This window comes from Lonchura striata, chromosome 4, assembly GCF_050655825.1.
Source record: "Lonchura striata isolate lonStrDom1 chromosome 4, ASM5065582v1, whole genome shotgun sequence".
NCBI lineage: Eukaryota > Metazoa > Chordata > Aves > Passeriformes > Estrildidae > Lonchura > Lonchura striata.
The window spans coordinates 61939393-61959882 of record NC_140706.1 but is presented as its reverse complement, the minus strand read 5'-3'; the positions used below and the strand labels follow the sequence as shown (position 1 = coordinate 61959882).

Below are 20490 nucleotides of genomic sequence, written 5' to 3'. Positions count from 1 at the left end.
CATAACTATGTATTATTAAAAAAACCCCAACAAACAACAAAAAAGCCCCCAAACCTTCCCAAAATCCCACCTCATGCTCTCAATTGAAGCATCCTGTGTTCAGAGCTCAACTGAAACTGGCAGGCTCCCTGAATAGGCAGGTGTTGTGTCAGTGCCCTTCTGGTCTGTAACACACATAAAAGTGACTGTACCAAACGTGATGTTTTACCAAACTACTATTTTTCAACTTCCGGCTGGAACAGGCATACCACTGCTACATATGTACTCAAAAAAAGGGAAATAATCCAGCCAACCACGAAAAAGTGATTCATAGTACTGCTCCATCATTTTTTTTGCCCTGAGAGTTTAGTTTATTTAACTCAACCTTAGGGACCAGCATCTCATCTAATGAGCTGTAGGATCGTTAGACTCATGCAGAACTCCTCTATACTACTTTTCAGGATTTCCCTATGCCCTGGAAAGCAATCTTTGGCTCTTCCATGTTGGTTTTGTCTCAAGTCAATCCAGTGAATGAGAGGAATGACTCCTGACATCTAGTATGAGTTTTCCTCTTCTCTACTGTGTGTATAGTTTCTGATTTAACTTCACAGGCCACTTAGTTCCTACTCTCTAGGAAGATCTCTCTTTTAGAAGTTCCATTCTTTTTCTTTAAAGACAATTTAATATACTTCCTGGGTTCATCTCCACAAAACATTTTATTATTTCTCACATATTAATAATTTGCGGACGCGTGTCAGCTACAAAAAGTCCAAACAAAGTAAGTCCAAAACAGCAATTTAAATGCCTCTTTCCAGCTCATACTTCACTTTTATATTGCAGTGCTATCCCACTCCTGCATCAAGAGGTCCTGTACCCATTCTCTCACATGGTTTGCATACACCCTACTGAACTTTCATGATGTAAAAACTGTATGCCCCCTATGTCCCACACTACTTGTAACTACCACTTGTGTAATTTCCCACAAAATAGGCAGATTCATATGTTTTTTCATGTAGATATGAACCATGAATTCTGAAAAGCCTTTCTATCCAACATATCCACTGTTTCCATAGTTCTATTGGCAATCATATCCACAGTGCCAAATCCCCAATCACTCTGCTGCACCTTGGCAAATTGTAAATCCCTTTTTATAAATTTACTTTACCAATTGTGACCCTCAGCCTTTAGAATGAATTCAGGGACTATCATTACTATTAAAAATCTTGAAGTTCACCAAGGAAAGATTCCTTGCCCACAAATTCCTTCTGTGGGATCTGCAATGCAGAGAATCACTCTCTGCAGCTGCCACTGACATTCCATAGTAATAATATATATGCCTTTTGAAGAGTTGTGAGCTATGTGAAGGCTTAAGGATTTCTCCCCCTCATACTTGCAAACTAATGCAACATTTCAGCTTAAAATGGTATTTTAAATTTCAGCAGAACTAGGAAAAAAAAAAAAAAAGATGGAGATTTCTTTTCTTGCAAAATTCCTTGTAGCAAAAATTCAAACCTGTGCCATTTCCAATACATTTGTACAGTGCCTGTATTAGGTTAGAGTCTGAGATGAAAGATAAAAATTTGATTTACTTTGGCAGCTTTCAGCTAGAAATCATGCCTGTTAACACTGAAGCAAGTTTCTATTACAGTTATTTCTTATTCTGCAATGAGATATCAGTGATGTAACACCACAATTAAATGACACACACACATGAAAAGTACCCATCTAGAGCCTGGTTGCTTGAGGATCATCCTCCTTTAGTACAAGAGAATTGAACTAAAGGGAAATATTTGCCAAAAAGTATTTAACTGCAATAAAATTATTTTTTAAAAAATCATCTCATACAAGTAAGACTTTGCCAACAAAATGAAAAAGCTAAGAAAATTAAATTCATATGTTCTAAAACTTACCTCAGTACTAAACAGTAAGATCTCCACTGAGATTAATATTGTAGCAAAAATACTGTATTAATGGAAATTTTTGAGATCTGAATGACAAAAGCCTAGGAAGAATATTGGGAAAATTTGTTACATGAATAAACAAAATCTCCCTGCTCATCTTTTATTTTGGTTTCTGCCCTCTGTGATGTGTATATTAACAGCAAAGCAAATACAAAATTCAATTTTCAAAAGCCATCTTCTCTACTAAGAGTTTTCGAATCTGTCACTAGAGAATAAAAAAATCCCTGAGAGGAGAGCACAATGAGTGATTAATACATCCACATGTAGTAACTGTTTTCTTCAGTTATGAATTTACTTTTAATGAGCACTTTATAAAAAAAAAGGTCATTAATAGAAAATTGGACAACTTTTGGTTCCAGAGATAGTCCCCAATATACTTGTGGCCTATCAAAAAAGACCTTCAAAATAAGGCTAATTTTTGGTGCATTTTCACTGTTTTGATAGCAGAGTATAGAAAAGGTGTCTCATCCACCTTTTCAATCATGTTATGGACATTAATCCATGAAACTGCAACACACTGCAGGTTTAAAAAGCATGAAGATTTAGTTTCCTCTTGTGTGTCAAATAACACAAACTTCAGAGTTGTGTATGGTTTTTTGTGAGCTTCTCACAGAGAATCTCTCCCCCCAACTTAGCATGCAGTCATTACCCCACACTTTGCAATGACTGAAGCTTGAAGTTTGTTTGGCAAGAAAGAAGCCCTCCACTCTCTTCAGAGATAACAAAGGGTTAACTTCCCAACTGGAGAAGTCTGACTGTCCTTGCTTCACAGTAGGATAGTGACAGATTCCAGGAAAATGCAGCCAAGTAAGGAAAACACTTTGGTCAAGCAAATATATTAGGCAAACCTCAATGTCAGAAGCACAAAGACTGGAACAGCAGAAGCCTGCACAGCAAAGTTAAAGCCTAGTTATTTTTACAGAAATATTTTTCTCACTTAAAAATCATCTCAACAATCTTGGGAGGTAAAAGAAAGTTGGTTGCTCAATAGCTTAAAAGTTAGAATTAAGCCCAGCATCAAAATAGTTAAAAAATAAATCTGCACTTCAGGCCACAAAGCACTAATATGTTAAGTTACAGCATCCTTTTTGAAACTGAAGATAAAATAAAAACTTGCAAACATTATAAAATCTTACAATTAAAAACCAGATACTTGTCTGTTTTCACACAGAATAATCAAGGTAAATATCCAGTTCAGGTGTTAATCTCTGTTCTACTATTATCATCGAGATTTTGCAACAGTTGGGATTAATGAAGTCAGGAGAGCAAATAAAAACTCTTTTGAAAACATCCTTTCTCTTCTACTGGTCAGAAAGACCACTGGTTTTATGACCATTTCTTCCTACACATTAAATGGTTCTAGTGGAATAAAATAAAATAAAAAAAAATCATACCACAAGTTAACAGAACAATGCATTCCCCAATCAGAGGATACAAATTTTATACATGCATGTTTTAATCATCTGAATTTCAGTCCCATTTTTATATTAAACAGAAAATACAACGTAAGCCTATTCACTCAGGAAAAAAAAAGTATTTCCCCAGAGATAAAAATATGAAGGAGCAAGGAAAAAAAAAAAAAAACAACCATGAGAAACACAAGAGCTACATTTATAGGAACATACCCATTTACAAAATGTCTTTTTTTAAATGGTTGCCTTTCAAGCTGTGCCAACACCACAACAAACATAAAAGATCTGCCTCCCTAGCAGATTTAGAAGAATAAGCAATTACTACATTAGAGAAAATAGGCTCAGAAATTTCCACCAATTGGTAGTTGGCAGGAAAGCAACTCTTTATGTCCCAAACCCCAAAAAGCCCTCCAGCATCAACCTCGACGTATACCAGCAGTGAACAAATGAATTAAAAAAAACCCTACTGCCTCAAACTTGAGTCAGCCCTTTACTTTGGGGAAAGAAATAAAGAAAAAATAAAACAAAACAAGAGCTCTCCATCCTCCTAGGTAAGTAAAAGAAGGCTTTTATTTTTGTCAGGGTGTTTGAAGTGATAGGTCTGTGTTTCGGGGCACTCCTTCTCACAAGCTCTTAAAACACAGTTACACTGTGGTCGTGCCACAAAGGCTCCTTCCCAAAGTCTGTGGGAAAGCACAAGGCCTGTCCTCCCAATGGAAGGGAGATTTCCACGTTTATGCACTGCTGCTGCTGGAACAGTTTACACAGAGAGGCAGCTGCATGCAGCAGCTCCCCGCAGACTGCTCACAGTCGGAATTCGGGATTTCTCAATCCTGCCTGAGAACACTCCTACAGCTGCAGTCCAAGTTCACTCACTGCCTTTACCACAGAAGGGGAGGAGGAAGCACTGCAGCAAATAAAAATCCTATTTTGGAGCATTACCAATGCTTGGTCATCCTCACCATGGACTGAACCCAGTCATCATCCACCATGGGTGATGGCAACATGAAAGCAATTAATGTGATATTTAATGTTAACTACTTTTATTGATCCCTGATGCACTACTGCATCTTCCATATCAGTGCAGATCAGTGGGTTTCTTGCTGCTTTAACAATGCAAGAAGAGATGAATGTGAACTGACAATCCTAGCTTTTGCAACTTCCCTTACTGACTCCCGACTTACTTGAGAAGACAAAAATCTTGAGACAGTGTCATAACACTTCATGGGCAGAAGAGACTCATTACTGCATAATAAATATCCTCAAAGCTATTTTATTATTAATTAAATTAAACATAATCACTGTTTGGATGCTTAGAAAGGATTCTCTCTTAAGAAGTAGCATTAACAAATCTCATTTAAAATCAAATCTATTAGGAGAACTAAAGAGCACATCATTGTGCCACCGAACACTGAAAATCAATATTTTCAGTGATGCCTTTGCCTTGCTACATTTTCATCAAAACACAGAAGTTGTTTTTTCATATATTTCCCTACAAGAAGTGTAGGGACACAGAAAATCCAGGCACACAGAACATAAGCAGAGACAGAGCTCATACTGAGGCAATCTAAGTGCACTTGTTCTGTGATACATTTGTTAGAAGCTTGCACCACCAAAAAAGTGTCTTTTTTGCATTAAACATAATAAAAATATTGAAAATAAAAATGCCCACATCTCAGAACACAACTGGAACTTTTACAAGTACTTCATGCAGATGTATAGGTATACAGGTGTATATAAATACCTGTTGAATGAGCAAGGGTATCAATGTTTAGTCAACAGTACAAGAGTCCAGGTGCCTGATATTTGATCTACTCTGCCCCTGTGTTGCTCTATTACTAAAGTCACAATTCTTCAGAGTTCCACAGCAGTGTCAAATAAAAGAATCAGGTATCAAAGTCCAGTTCTATGAAGAGCTGAGTCATTAATGTGACTGATCAACACTAAGTGTGTTCCTGACACTTTAAACTGGTGCAGCAGAGCATCCTGTGGGCCACTCCTTCGTATTTCTGTGCAAGAACACACACTTACCACATCATTAACCCTAGCTTTGTTTTCACAGAGATAAAACTAAAAGGAAAAAAAGCAAGTTGCAAAGGTGTGACCACCGTCTCAGACATTAATTTCAGATACAATTCTTGACCTCAGCTCATGTCAGTTACTACCTCTGGAAACAGCAATCTATGGAAGTGAAATGGAAGGAGACACTGATATTTTTCTTATACCATTCAGCCACTATATGGTAGTCTGAAAACACAGATATCTTAACAAGTTCCAATGTTTCAAATAAACTGTATTACTTAATTAATCAATAGTCACTTTTTTGAGCAATGCAAAAAGGCTAGCATAAAAAATAACTTGCTTTACTTGAATGTAAAGATCCATTTATTTTACACTATATACAATTCTAATTTTGTTGTGTGTATTAATATTTTAATAAAACTTTTAAAAGTTGATTTTTTTAACTGTCATTCAGAAAGAGATTAAAAGCATCCACAGTAATAAGAATTGAACTTATGAAAACTGAGCATCTCAGATTATTAGATGGCCACAGCAGTTTATTCTCCTACCTGCTTCCCATCCAGTGTACAAAGTCTCTTGACTACACCCGAGTCTAACTTAATGGCTTCTGTGATGTCATTCAAGACCTGTTCAAAGGAGTGAGCAGTCTTCTTGTTCAGCAGAATTCTCACAGCTTTCCGTGGCTTTACCCCACTCCTAATAACAGTCACCAATTTGGGCTTAATGAAATCTTTACTCTCCTTCACTTCGCTCCTTGTGGATGTCAAGGACGTCAAGGACCGACTGGACCCAGTCCTTATGTTCACACACCAGTTCGGGTTGACATTCTTGGTGTAATCAACTTTGCGGTAGGGTTCATTGGATGCACACACATAGCTCTCACCTGAAAAGAAGAGGACATGTTCACAGTTCAAGGGGGTTTGCAGTTAGTTTGTCAACTTAAAAAACAGAAAAAACAAAAAAGACATATTTTGGGAATGATTTTTCTGTATTTTGACAAGGAGGACCATAAATTATCAGGGCTTTCCACCCTAAGAACACTCTCATACAGTGCTTTCAATAGATTTTAAAAGACCTCTGGTATAAAAAATAGTAGGGGGTAATGAGGAAGTTCCAGACATTTCACATCTTTTGGGTTGAGTAATTTTGCAAGTGCTTAAATTACTTGAGCTCAACACATGACATTAAGAGCATTCTCCTACAGCAAATTTCCAGGTCCTCCCCTACATATATATATATATATCCATCAACCATGTACTCCAAGATATGTACACCCATGTCTTTGTTTATTTTACAACAGCAAGTTTTAACACAATAAATTTAAGCACCTCAAGGCCCTTACCCTGAAAGGCATGTTAACTTACCAGGAGTTACTGCCTTTCTACCAAGGACATATATTTGAAACCCATCAATTTGGATATTTTTTAGAATAATGAACATCTGCTGAGGCCACAAGGAAGTCTTTGAGAGTATAGGAGGATAATAATACATCCACACTTTCCCATTTTTAACTTCTTCCCCATTTTTAAATTCCTTCCCACTTTTAAATTCTTTCCTAACTCAAAGTTGGTTTGCAGGTTTGGTGGGTTTTTTTTTTGGTTTTTTTTTTTTTTGGCTCTTTTTTTCTCTCTGTTTTGTTTTTTTGGGGTTTTTTTTGGGTTTTTTTGGTTTTTTTTTTTTGCTTTTAAAGAAAAAAAGAGAGGCGGACTACTTGCAGCTTATGACAATACCTTTGACACCTGACAGCAATACATAAGGTGTAAACCATGACAAAGACATCTTTAACTCTGGGTTATTTGTGTAACCCATATCCTTGGGGTGTCACAAAATGACATCCCAAGACATTCTTGAAAGGGCAGAGTATTGCCAGAAGGATGAATGCTAAAGCATTCAAAACTGACAGAATACAACATTGCTCCAGACAGAAGATCTACCTATATCTTATAAAGCTTAACCTGTTCTAAAATTAAAGCTACGCAGTCAAAGTCACTGTTGGAAGAAATCAAACTCACTTCTAACATGTGCAGCAAGATGAGTAAAGAGTAAACATACTTCTAGGGGACAGAATTATAAGAGTTACAAAATGTATGCCTACATTTGGATACATACTAGAAAACTTTTAAACAACACTTTTACTTTCTGAACTCTAGTTTGGAGAGCTGATTTATCTTAGAAGTTGCAGACCTAATTCTAAATGCAAGATACTAAACTACTTTCAAAGCCCTGAAGAATTACTGCAAGCTGAAAGACTTTCTTGTTTCTTTTCCAATACCAATTACACTGCTTTGTAATTTGTCTTGTATTTAGACCTTCTTGAAAGTCTACTTGCTGTATTTGAAAGAACACAGATTATAATTAAGCCAAGTTAACAGTGATTTTGTTTGGAAATTCTGGCAGCCAATTCTGCCTCCACAAACATCACCAGGACTGTATTCCACTCAGGTACTAGGAAACTGGGGTCAAGTTCTGTGGATGCCACTGCCTTGTCTGTATTCTTCACTTCTCCCCACCATTCCTCCTCATATTCATAGATCAAGTGGTGCAAAACACAAACTGATGCAGACAAAACTAGACTCCTCCTCTTTCCCCCAAAAAATTAGCTAAGAGGAAGGAGGTGTTTTCAGCACACAAACTCCTTGACAAAGAGCTGCATGCTGCACACTAGCACCAACTTAAAGGTAGGAGGAAAAGAACCCCAAATTCTACACAGCTTTGTAAGGACCATAGTGTCTAGAAGCTCATGCTGCCCCAGAACTACATGCTAAATTGTAAGAAATCTTCAAGCAATCTGGTCTTATCAAACCTGAGCAAGATATTGGATGACTTCAGTAAGTCCCTTTCAAATTGAGATCCTATGATTTTAAAGATGTGCACAGTTCTCTTCCAACAGATGTTTTCATCATCTATCCTGTTATCGCAAAACAGCGTGAGAGGTTCAAGTTTTGTGAAAACTTGAATCAGCTACAATAGAAAGTGAAGGTTTCCCCCTGTACATCCTCTATCACTAGATTCAAAGGACTATGCTTGTTGCCTGAACAATTGCCAGTAAGTCTGTCTCCAAACTCAGTGCTGCCAAATGAGAGGCACTTCAAGAAGCTGGTAGTAGTCCGACTCAGTGGGACAGAAGAGGCAAAATCAGAAGGGTAAAATAAAACTCATGGATTGAGATAGAGACAGTTTAATAGGGAAAGCAAAAATCACACGGGCAAGCAAAGATAAACAAGGAATTCATTCACCACTTCTCAAGGACAGGCAGGTGTTCAGCCTCCTCCAGGAAAGCCAGGCTCCATCATGGTCATGGTGGCTTGGGAAGACACATGCTTTAACTCTGAACTTTCCTCCTCCTCCTCCTTCTTCCCCCAGATTTAGAGGCTGAGGATGATGTCATATGGTCTGGAATATCACTTGGGCCAGTTGGGGTCAATTGTCCCAGCTGTGTCACCTCCCAGTTTCATCTTCCCCCATCCCACTCAGTGGTGGGATGATGTGAGAAGCCAAAAAGGCCTTGGCTCTGCCTGAGTCCTGCTCAGCAGGAACAAAAACATCTCCCTGTTATCAACACTGTTTCAAAAACAAATACAAAACATAGCCCATACTAGCTACCACGAAGAAAATTAACTCTATCCCAGCCAAAATCAGCACAAACTCTTGGGACAGTCTGTCCAGTTGAGTGCAAAAGAGCTTTAAATAAATTCTATAAAGTATCTCAAAATCATCATTGAGAATGTTCAGAATTATCCTTTCTGACTCAAAACCAATGCACTTCCTAGACCATTAAAAAAAAAAAAAAAAAAAAATGCACACAAGGTAATTCCAAGTTAAATCTCAGGGCTGAAATTTAGATTAATAAAGTTTAAAAAAAATAAAGAGTAAAGCTACTCAGAAACAGTCTGAAACTTGAATTCATTGCTTTGCATAAAGTAAAGGTAGACGACAAAAGGTCCCTTTGCTCAAGGATTTATAATAGCAAAGTTTCAACAGGCATTCTGGCTTTGTTTTTTACAGACTCATAAATAGAACTTCTTTGTACTATCATGGAATGTGATCTATTCTCTGTCACAGCTGTCCTACAGCACCCTATAGGACAGCAAAAATTGTACTTCTATAAAATTTTCAGTCAATATTAATCCAAAAGGATCTACATTTCTTTAAAATAGCAGTGTAAAACTTTGTCTCCTACTGCTTCCCATGCTTGATGCATGAATAAAACAATTGCTTGGTTATCTCAGAGTGCTGTAATACCGATTTCTTCTTTTTTTTACTTTTTTTCCTTTAAGCAGAGGCCACAGTAATGAAAATCAGGAACTGCTTTCAAGTTAAAACAATGTAATAACTTAAAAGAAAGAATTTCAAATTATTTGTTTCAGCTACATTTAGTCAAGCCTGAAGTTGAAGCACAAACTATTTTATCTTAAAAAAAAAAATCTGCCAAAATTAATTGAAAATTTCCTATAGTTGGTAGATACAGGAAAGTCTAATTGCTTGAAAATATAGTATAATACAAATTGCTTAGTAAGTGCTTTAAAGTCCATGCCTGCTTTCATATACCAGACATATAAATAAAGTTAAATAACACAAGTTTTGCATGGAAAACAGATTTTTCTGCTATACCTGCAAGGCAGGCACATATGGCAAGACTAGAACACGGGCTGTAAGTGAGAAAACAAACTTACTGAGTGATTTTCTTGTTTCATGACTTAAAGGATAAAGTTTTGAAATTATTACTTAAATCTCTAAATATTTTACTAGCCAGGACTTCATTGATAGTTTCTACATTCTATTTAAAAACTTGCAAGATACAAAAAAACCCCCAAGAAACAGTATCATTAGGAAGCCAATTGCTTCTCTCTGGATAAAGAATGGTTTTCTAGGAACAAGTGAAACATTTATTTGTTTGACAGGGGCATACAATTCACTACTTAGCAGATGAAAATACATAAGGAAAAAAATGGCAGGGGTAACTTAAATCAACTTATAAAGTTAACTCCAGGAAACTTTCCTACAGAATGGTGTGTTTCAAAAGCATGCCTGAGAAAACACCATCCCTTTGATAAGCAATCATTAATAAAGGTGTGCTATTGTTTAAATTACTGTAGCCATCTTCCAAAGTAGAAAATGCCAATATATACATCAGTTTGGAAGAAATATCATGTCATTTGTAGAAGTATTATCTCTTTTTTACATTAATTTTTTGTAGGTAAGGACCTGAAAATATATATACTATATATATATATATATACCATATTTGCTCACAGCTTTCATGTATGACCTGATTTTAAATCTGTTTGGGATTAATTAATGTATAAGTACAGATTTCTGATAATCTCCACAATCTTTCAGAAAACTAATATATGTAAAATATAACACACAATACTTGATTTTTGAGGGAGGCTAGAAGGGTTGAACCAATCAAATTGTTTTCAAACATCGTTGAAACTAACAGATACATTTATAGCTAACAATAACAAACATAAATAAATTTGACTGTTTCAGTGACTGTCTTGAATGAGATTTTCTATGTGAATAACCTAAATGCATATCATCCCAAATAAAAAAGAAATATGTTATGAGACTTTAGCAGCATTGTGATCAGGCTGTAGCTTTTTTTCTTTTTACATTATTACATCTACAGCCCAAGAAAGCTGACAAATCTCCAAAAACAGGCATAAACAATAATTCAAATATTTACACTGCTGACTTCAATATGGTCAATTCTTTGTTTTGAAAGCCCACTTTCCATTCATATTCTTGAAAGACTTTAAAGCTAATGCATGCTAGCTTTAACTAGCACAGTCATAGCAATTACATTATGGAAAGTAAATACCATGTCTCCAGCTCACAACATTGGCATTAACGTGAATCAGCTCCCCAAGTTTCAGATCAGAACATGAGTTTAGTCTCTATTATTACACTGAGATTTGCAGGTAAAGAAGCAATATAGAGTAATGAAGCAGGAAGATCTATTTAGCAATGCTTTCTTTTTTTCATTTAGATGCAGAAAAAAATGCAAGACTTCCAGACATAGGTGACATCTGGGACTCTTGAGCCCAGCCAGACTATTCCACAGCAGAAAGCTCAACCAGGCTACAGAGCAGTTTTGGCAGAAGTCTGAAACCTCCTTATAAGTTCACAGCATAATTTCAACAGAGCATATGTACAATCCATCTCATGATTCATTACAGTACCCAGAGCAAGCTAAAAGTGCCAGCTCTTCCATGAAGAAATCCTGCTACCACCAAAAACTCCTCAAATTGGGCATATGCTTGCTTAAAAAGAGAAACATCTGCTGATATTTTGGGTCACAATATAATCAACAAATGGCATAAGTCTACTTCTGATTTTCCAAGTCTTATTAACAGTAGAAAATCAGCTAGAAGACATGGAACATTGCCTATTGACAAGGAAACATGACCTGCCACTCAATAATTTAGCTGCACTGAATTAATAACCAGATGCACTAACCATGAAACAAGCTGCTGTGTGATTTAAGAACAACGTAAAAGGATTCCAGCTTCAGACAGCCAACAGTCTAAACACAACACCCGCCATTCCCTCAGAAGAAGAAAATACAGATAATAAACACAGAAAATGGAAAAAGAGAAAACAAGACTACACTGGTCAATCTGACTGACAAATAGCCATAGGTCATCAGCTGCCTAAATACTGGTTTGCTTTCTTAGAAATTCATCCACAAAGTTTTTTATTTGCCATCTATTTCTTCAACAACGATCCTCAAGAAATGTACCTAGCTCACCTTTTAAGATAAAAATGCATGAATTAAGGAGAATAGTGTGTACACTTGGTAGATAAGGGGAAGTCTGTGGATGTGCCTATCCAGGGTCTATCTAGACTTCAGTAAAGTGTTTGACACCATCTGCCACAGCATCCTCCTAGAAAAACCAAGTGCTTCCAGCTTGGGTGGGTGGACTCTTCAATGGGTAAAAATCTGTCTGGATGGCTGGGCCCAGAGTGCTGTGGTGAATGGAGATAAATCCATTTGGCAGCTGGTCACTAGTGGTGTTCCCAGGGCTCCACCTTGGGCTGGTCCTGTTTAATGTCTTTATGGATGATCTGGACACAGGAATCAAGGGCACCTCAGTAATTGTGCAGAAGACACTGAGTTGATGTGCTCAAGGGATGGAAGGCTCTGCTGGAGACTTGGACAGACTCCATCAGTGGGCTGAGAACAAAGCTGCAGGAGGCTCAAGGAGGTGAAGCTATGCAGTGATACAGGCTGGGTGAGGAATGGCTTGGGACAGAAAGGGATACCTGAGTGCTGGCTGACAGCAGCTGAACCTGAGCCAGTGTGCCTATGTGGCCAAGAGGTCTGATGGCACCCTGGCCTGGATCAGCCAGCAGGACAGAGAAGTGGTTGTTCCCCTGCACTGGGCACTGGTGAGGCCACAGCCCGAGTGCTGTGTCCAGTTCTGGGCCCCTCAATTTAAAAAGGACATTGAGGAGCTGCAGTGTGTCCAGGGAAGGGAAACAAGGCTCATGAGGGGTCTGCAAAACATGTCTTCTTATGAGGAATGGCTGAGGGAGCTGGGTTTGTTTAGTCAGGAGAAGAGTAGGCTTAGGGGGGACCTCATGTCAGTCTACAGCTCCCTGAAAGAAGGTTGGATGGAGGTGTGGTCAGTCTCTTCTGCCATGCCTGCAGTAAGAGGAATAAAGGAAATGGCCTTAAGCTGAGACAGGGGAAATTCAGATGAGATATTAGAAAAAAATCTTTTCACTGTTAGGGTGATCAGGCACTGGAATAAGTTCCTCAGGCAGGTGTTTAAGAGGCATTTGGATCTGGAGATATGGTTTAGGGGTTACACTGGCAGTGCTGGGTGGATGGTTGTACTGGACGATCTCAAAGGTCTCTTCCAACCCTGATTATTTTATATCTCTGCATGAACTATTCTAAATTCAGCCATGCAATATTAGGTACTAATAAAAAAGGTAGGATGCATCCTGCCTTTTTGCATCACAAGTGTGATATGTGCAGTTTTGAGAGAACACAGCTGCCTGACCATTTGAGGTTCTTCACAGCACAAGTTTTGTGAGCCAAACCTCACTGCTAAGCATTTAACAAATAGCCTAGAAATATTCAGACTTTTTGTCCTTAAAAAAATATAAACTACTGAAGAAATACTTACAGATATTTAATCTTCCCTAGGATTAGCTTAGAAACCAACTGTGGATATGTCACATGTTGTGATCAACAAAAGGAATGAATTAAGCATGCAACACTCAAAAATCCTCAGTGGGGATATCTGAAACAAAAGTACCTGGATAAGATTTTCTGTCTTGTTTTTTGCAAGGTTAATAAGCACTATATCCTCACAGTCACATAAAGGATCACTTTTTAAATGGCACTCTGTGTAACAGAGGATGATACAGCTGAAAGGTAAAAACATCCCTAGGGAAGGAAAACAGTTTCCGTATTTTTTAGGCATGTGCTCCCCTGTGAATCCCATAGGACAGGGCAGGTATCTACATAGATGTCACCTATTCACCTTATGTTCCTCAGCTTCTTTGGGTGCAACTCTTTAGCTTTGTTATGTGTAGTAAACATAATTTGCGCCATTCCTTGTATGAAATGTGTAATATTGGATACTTGTTAGATTATGCTCGTTTGTATTAGCCCCCACCTCACCCCTGCCACCCTCACAGGTGAGACTGGGTGTATATTGGAAACTGATTTACAAGTAAGAAGGTATGGCTTGGCCAGGAGATGGGCCATGCCTGGAGAGATCCAGGGACGCCAGGTGCTGATCATCGTGTGAATGACCTGGGAGGGATATCATGGAAATCCTCGGACAGATACATGTGAATGCAGCATTCCCATAAATTTCATCAAGGGGATTCAACAACTCTGGACACTGATTTGTTCTTCCTCATCACCAAAAAAGAAAATCTTATTAACCTATGGACTCTGAATGGAAGAAAAGACTAATTGCTGAAATCTTGGCCTCAGGCAGAATTTTCCCTATAAAAACCACTTGTGCCAGGATGGAGGTGTGGGCATAGGGGAAAAACCTTTCCTGAGGCTGACTCCTTGTTGCACACCCAGGGTCGATCCCCAGGCTCGGCTCTGTGGTTTTTTTTCTGTGACCGCTAATAAAATTATTTTTATTTTTAATTTGGCTGAATAAATTTTCATTTATAACAAGCTTCAAAGCTACCAAAAGCTTCTTTTTTAGTACAGCAAGGTAATTATTAAGGCTACTGACCTTCTTTTTAACTTTAGGAAACAGAGCAGAGTAACCTTCCCATGTTCTGTAACACAAAGCCAAGCACATTTCCGGAACAGCGTATTTACAGCATATATGACTGATCTAAAAATAAAATAACCCCTTTTATGAAGGATTGGGTTATTTCAGTTTCCCTTTCCTTCCTTGTTTTGTGCAACTTCCCTCCTCATCAGCTTCTTACAATTCACTTTCATATCTTTAATAACCCTATAGAAGTCACGATCCTTTCTCATCTACAGCACTCAGAATTCCCCACGCACTTTTTAAAACCTGGGATGACAACCAGGATTTTAGCAGATGACAAACTGCTATTAGCTCTCTTTTGATTTGAGACATTAAGAGGTGCACATTACAGCTTCCCACAGGTTTTCACAAAATCACAGAACAGCTGAGATTGGAAGAGACCTCTGGAAGTTCAACCCTCTGCTCAGGCAGGGTAAAGGCTCTCATAAGACAGTCAGTGCCACCTGGTATCAAACACACCTGACACCACGTGCCTTCTCCAAAGGAACTAAATAACTCTTTTCAGGTAAACTAGAATTTCCCCATCCCTGAAAGTAGGAGATGGATGATGATGGAACTATTTTATTTTACTTGGATGGGAAGTTAATTTAGAATTACTTCTGCATTTCACATCCACACCCTATTGCTCCAGAACTGTCACTACAGTGATTTGAACACATATTTTGAAGAATAAGCTTTCAGTGGTTTTTAATCCTTCTTTCATCCTCCTTTTTTACCCTTCTTTGTTCAACTTACTACATTTGCCTCTTGTTTATTAAAGCGTTACAGCTTCTGGCTCTAGCACAGGAGGGTAATCATACCTTTTAGAATGAGCAAAAATACAAACTGCCTACTTGCCATCTGCTTGCCCTGACAAGAGAATACAAATGCCCTGACCTAATACAACAGTGCACATCAACCAAAGTCACAGGTAGTTTATGCAGGATTAAAATGTAATATGCAGTAACAGCTATGGTCTAAGGCAGAAAAATCTCGGATTGCTCAACACCTCATTTCAAAACACATTCTCTTAGTCTGTGGTAGTGAGGCAGAGCTCATTTCTGTAAATCAGATATTGCCCTGTGCTATGTGTCCTGGCCAGGCATAAGGACTGCCCTACCCCAAACCTTCCCACCACCTGCCCAAAGACTTCCCTACAAATGCCTGTTGATTGTGTGCATAATCACACAGACAAAACTCCTGACATTTTATAAAGGATTGTATTAATGAAGCACTGTTGTTGAATGAACAAAGACTCTCAGCCATTTTTCTAGGGAACTAGAAGGATTCCCATTAGATGCAAAACAAACAGAACTTCTCTTTCCAGGAATAAGGTCTATGCTTGCTTTCATCTCCCAAAATCCAACAACTCCCAACTTTGCAGCAGACCCATACAATCAGGATTCTCCACATCCTTCATTAACAAGGCAATGAAAACAAAGAGAGCATGACCAGCATCCACATAAAGCACATAGCCCAGGACTAAAGAGCTGCACAGTTCTATTACCATGGTGTCATGCTTTAGGAAGCCTATGTTTTCAAGGGAAACTGAAGGAAATAGACAAACACTTAAATAGCTAACTCTGGTAGAAAATAAAAATTAATCTACTTTTTAATATTTGATATTGAAGGGCAAGTATAAAATTACACATGGAATATTGTTTTCTAAAGTAAAAAGCAATGTTATGTCTGAGAGTAAAGCTGGAAGAAAGAAAGGTATAAGAGATACATAATAGTCCCAGCCCCCACCTCCTCTCTGGATCTGCCTGCTCAAACAGATCAGGAGCAGACAATGAAATTCTTCCCTCCTCCCATTCTAAGAAAACAGTGAAAACTGTCAAACTCATAATGTTTCCTAATCTACAGGGGCTGAGAATATAAATGATATTTGCCTTAGGCTGGTCCAGCAGAGCATGCTTTTTTGATTGTCATATCCATCTGAAAAGCTTCATAAAATGGAGCTTCTATTTTTGACTAGTAAACATGATCTGGTGCAATTTTTAACTGGCTCAACCCATAACAGCAATATTTCATATCCTCAGTATGTCCATGCACTAGCTCTTTTTCTCTTAAAATGAAAAGCAGTAAAACAGATTGCCAAATACAGCCAAACTCCAAGAAAGCATTTATCAGTGACTCAACTCAGCTCATTATGATACAGAATTTGATTTTGCCAGCTTTTATATCCCAGAAAGATACATAGCAAATAAACCTTATAGAGCTTGCCCTGTACTAGGATACATCACTGTCCAAGAGCTACACACACAAGCTAGAGCTGAGGGAGGTTTAATGCAGATCTTGCTGGCTTGGCAAGGTTTGCTGAGCACTCACCTTCTGCTCACTGCAGAGATCTGCCACTACTGAACCTGAACTGCTGTGACTCCATGTCCCAGTTCAGGAGCACTGGGAAGGTGCCAAGAGACCAGTGAGCTTGGTATTGCATCACACAGCCATGGCCTGCCTGGTGCTCAGCCTGTGGCTAGGACACACTCCAGCAATTTAGTTTTATTTTCCTTTCTGAAAATATTAAAAAGAAATACAGCAAAATACCATTCAAAACTACTTCTGGTGCTTCTGCAGTTCAAGCTTCAGGTCAACACCAATGTTGGAGCACTTAAGAGCAGAAATTCAAGTTTGCTGTGCTGTAACCACAAGAAATAAAGAAAAGGAACCCAAAGCAAATCTCTTTCAGCACCTCAAGAACAAAACAGCTTGCAAAAACCTCAAATGATTTCAAGGAATGATAGATTCACTACTTGTTTGCTGCCTTTTCCTTCCTCTATATTCTTTTCTTTCTCTGTGTGATTAGTCTTACACTGGTAAAGTTTTTAGCATGCTAACTGGAGAACATACTAATCCAATTATGATGCTATAGGATTTTCTTAATATTCCTGAGAGTTGTATTGAATAGATGACTAAGTACTTGGGATTCTTTTTTTCCCCTTTTATTTCATTGAGAAAGCATGGAAGTGGCATTTTGACTGTGACATTTATTTTGCTTTATTCTTCCAGTGAAGAGCCACAACAATGGTTATGGTTTCAATGAGTATTTGAAGAGACAAAGAGTAAGTTTTGCTTTCAATTATTAATTTATAGTTGTAAGAGTATATATGGCTGTCCAGAAAGTAATTCTGTCTTTGTTTTAAGTCATAAAAGCCTAATATCATTCCTGCTGCAACATTTCAAAAGTCATCCCATGTTATTGGTAGTTTCATCTTCTTTCCCTTCTGCAACCACTCCAGCATATCATTTTAAGGTGTCTTTAAATTAACCATCAAATAATGGACTTTTTTTTACTTACTTCATTTCTTTTAACACTACAGGGTGAGCATTGAATTCTACAACCACTTCATACTTCCTCAGCTGTCAATGTAAAACAGCCATATCACATAAGTCCTCAGCACTATGGTACTACCAAGAAGTGTCCTTCCATGCATATCTTTTTTGAGGGAGACCCATTTGGCACAGCAAATTCCGTAGCCCCCCCTTTCTCTTTGATGCTGTGAAGCAGCTAGTCCCTAACTCCCAATGTCCTTCCTGGTGGATTAGTTAAAGGTCTTCAGGTTCCCTTTCTCATCCAGCTCTCCAGGTGTGATTGAGCACTGCTTTGAAAAGGAAAGCTTCCAAACCAAAGTGCAAAGGATAGGCAGCTGAAAGCCTAGGAAGCAGGAGGCATTGGAAGGCCTACAAAAAAAATCTCAGTTCTTCATTAATGCACACCAGCTACACCCGGCACACAGAGTCACAGGGTGGAAGACTCTGGTGGTGCCTGTTCTATTATATACCTGAGAACAACCATCGAGTGCAAATTCATTACGAACCTCTCAGCATGCACAACATAACCTGCGCATTTGGGAAGCAGGCAATGCTGAGCTCACACTGTATGTTAAGACATCATGTGAAAAGACTGGGGAATTCTGCTCCTCATTCTGATAATTATCATTCCCCACAAACAATGTGTCATTCACAAACCAATATTTCTGGTCCCATTTTGAGACAGTCAAGTGCTGCTCTGATCAGATTTGCAAGGTGTACATAAGTTTAGCAGCTAAGTCCCATTATGAAAAGCTACTTAGGAACAACTCTGAAATATATCTGATTCCATAACGTGCTTTTGAAAGTCAGGCAAGGTAGATAATTCCCTCTGTTAATAGGGACTCTGATCACATTTGAAACTAGGGCGTTACACCTGCTAGTTTTAATAAGTGGTAGGATATAGAGACCCTTTTTTCACAGCACTGGGGCTTCTTCTCTGAAGGCTGAAGCCACTGTGAGTCAATAGAGAACCAAATTACAGCATTTCCCTCTATTACAAAAGGAAGGTAACCAAGAAATGTACAGTTCTTGCAGATGAAGAGAGCTGCTTAAATACCATTGGAGTCAATCCCAGCCCATGCAGATGGCACTACTCAAGGTGACAGGAGAAATGGATGGTCCACACGGGGAAAACGAGGCCCTACCGCCTCTCACAAGAGCGGGCAATCCCAGCCGGCTACTCGCCCTCTGGAGTTCCGTGGCCGCCAGTTTTCACAAGGCGACCTCTCCGCTTTGATCCGGGTGGGGACTGGGAAGCTCACCCCACGAGTGCCCACAGCCCACCACCAGGTCCCACGGCCAGCTCCAGCCGGACTTCGACACCCTCCTCACCTTCCACCAGCTCGTCCAGGCTGGTGAGCTTCTTGCTGCCATCGATGGTGTAGATGGTGCGGACTCCCTGGGGCAGGTTCACGTTGTCCGACAGGGACCGAGTGAGCTCCACCAGGAGGGCGTCGAAGGAGCGGAAGCGGTCGGGGGAGATGGCGTACACCAAGCCCTTGAAGTACCTGTCCCCGTTGCGGTAGAAGCGGGCTTTGCGCGCCTTCTTCTCGGAGCTGAGCGCCTGCAGGGTGCGGGTGCGGTAGAGGCTGCAGTGCGCGCTATGCGCCGGGCTGGGCACCAGCCCATTGCCCCGCGGCCCCGCGCCGCCGCCGGACCCGGAGCCTCCTCGCCGCGGCCCGGAGCGCTGCTGCCGCTTGTCCCGCTCCTCGAAGTGCTCCAGCTCGATGCTCCGGCTGCTCGCCATGGGGAGCCGCCTGCCCGCCCTCCCAGCTCCGCTACTTGCCGCTACGCCTGCCCGCCGCGCTCGCAAGAGCTCGGGCCGCCTAACGGAGCATCGCGCCCGGCCGCTCTCGCCGGGAGGGCTGCGGCTGAGCGCGGCGCCCGACCTGCCCCACCAGCACAGCCCCGGCCCCGCCGCGACCCGCTGCTGCGCCCGCGGCCGCGCACAAAAGCATCCCTCACGCCCGAGCGCGGCGCCCCCCGGCTACGGGCGATGCCGGGGCCCGAGCGAGAGGCTGGCAGGAGCCCCGCGGCCGCGCCCCCGCGCCGTGTCCATGCGGGCTCGCACAATGCGCGGGTGCCCTGCTCAGCGCCTTCCCCGCCGGCTCCGCCGGCCAGCGGCGGCGGGGCCGGAGCGCCTCTTTGCTCCCGCAGCGGGGGCAGCAGCACCGCCGCTCGGCTCCCGGCTCCCCGGCGGGGGAAGAGCCGCAGCGGCGGAGCGGCGCCGGCGGCCCGGCCGTGAAGCGCCGCGGAGCCGGAGCGGAGCGGGCGGAGCTCCCGCCGGGCCGGGCGGGCGCGGGGGCGGTGCCGGCTCGGATCGCGTCCGGCGCGGGGGCGGGAGCGACCGGGGGAAGGGTGGGAGCGCGGAGGGAGGGGGTTCTTCTAAGAAAGGAGGGTTTGGAGGCGCAGTTTTCCCATAGGGTAGTGCTGCCCTTTTGGTGGTCGTCCAAGTGCCGTACGTCCCTCAGGCGCACCCGCGGAGCTGCCCGCCAGCTCTCCCCTGGCTTTACGTGGCTCAGTCACCGCGTTAAAACGCTAAAAATGCTCCTTCTGTAC

At 40.7% G+C, this 20490-nt stretch overlaps 1 protein-coding gene across 3 annotated transcripts in view; it reads right to left on the bottom strand.

The window, feature by feature from the left end:
• DCLK2 (doublecortin like kinase 2) overlaps positions 1-20135 on the bottom strand; it is a 79777-nt gene extending 59642 nt beyond the window's left edge. For 2 of the 3 annotated variants that reach the window (XM_021541480.4, XM_021541482.3), the window contains exons 1-2: positions 19264-20135; positions 5923-6257 (exon numbers count right to left, since the gene is read on the bottom strand). In XM_021541480.4, the coding sequence (XP_021397155.2) occupies positions 5923-6257; positions 19264-19678 (750 nt within the window). In that variant the 5' untranslated portion in view covers positions 19679-20135. The remainder of the gene's footprint in view (positions 1-5922; positions 6258-19263) is intronic. The other variant, XR_002466417.3, reaches the window with a different exon arrangement.
• Positions 20136-20490: the final 355 nt, after the last annotated feature.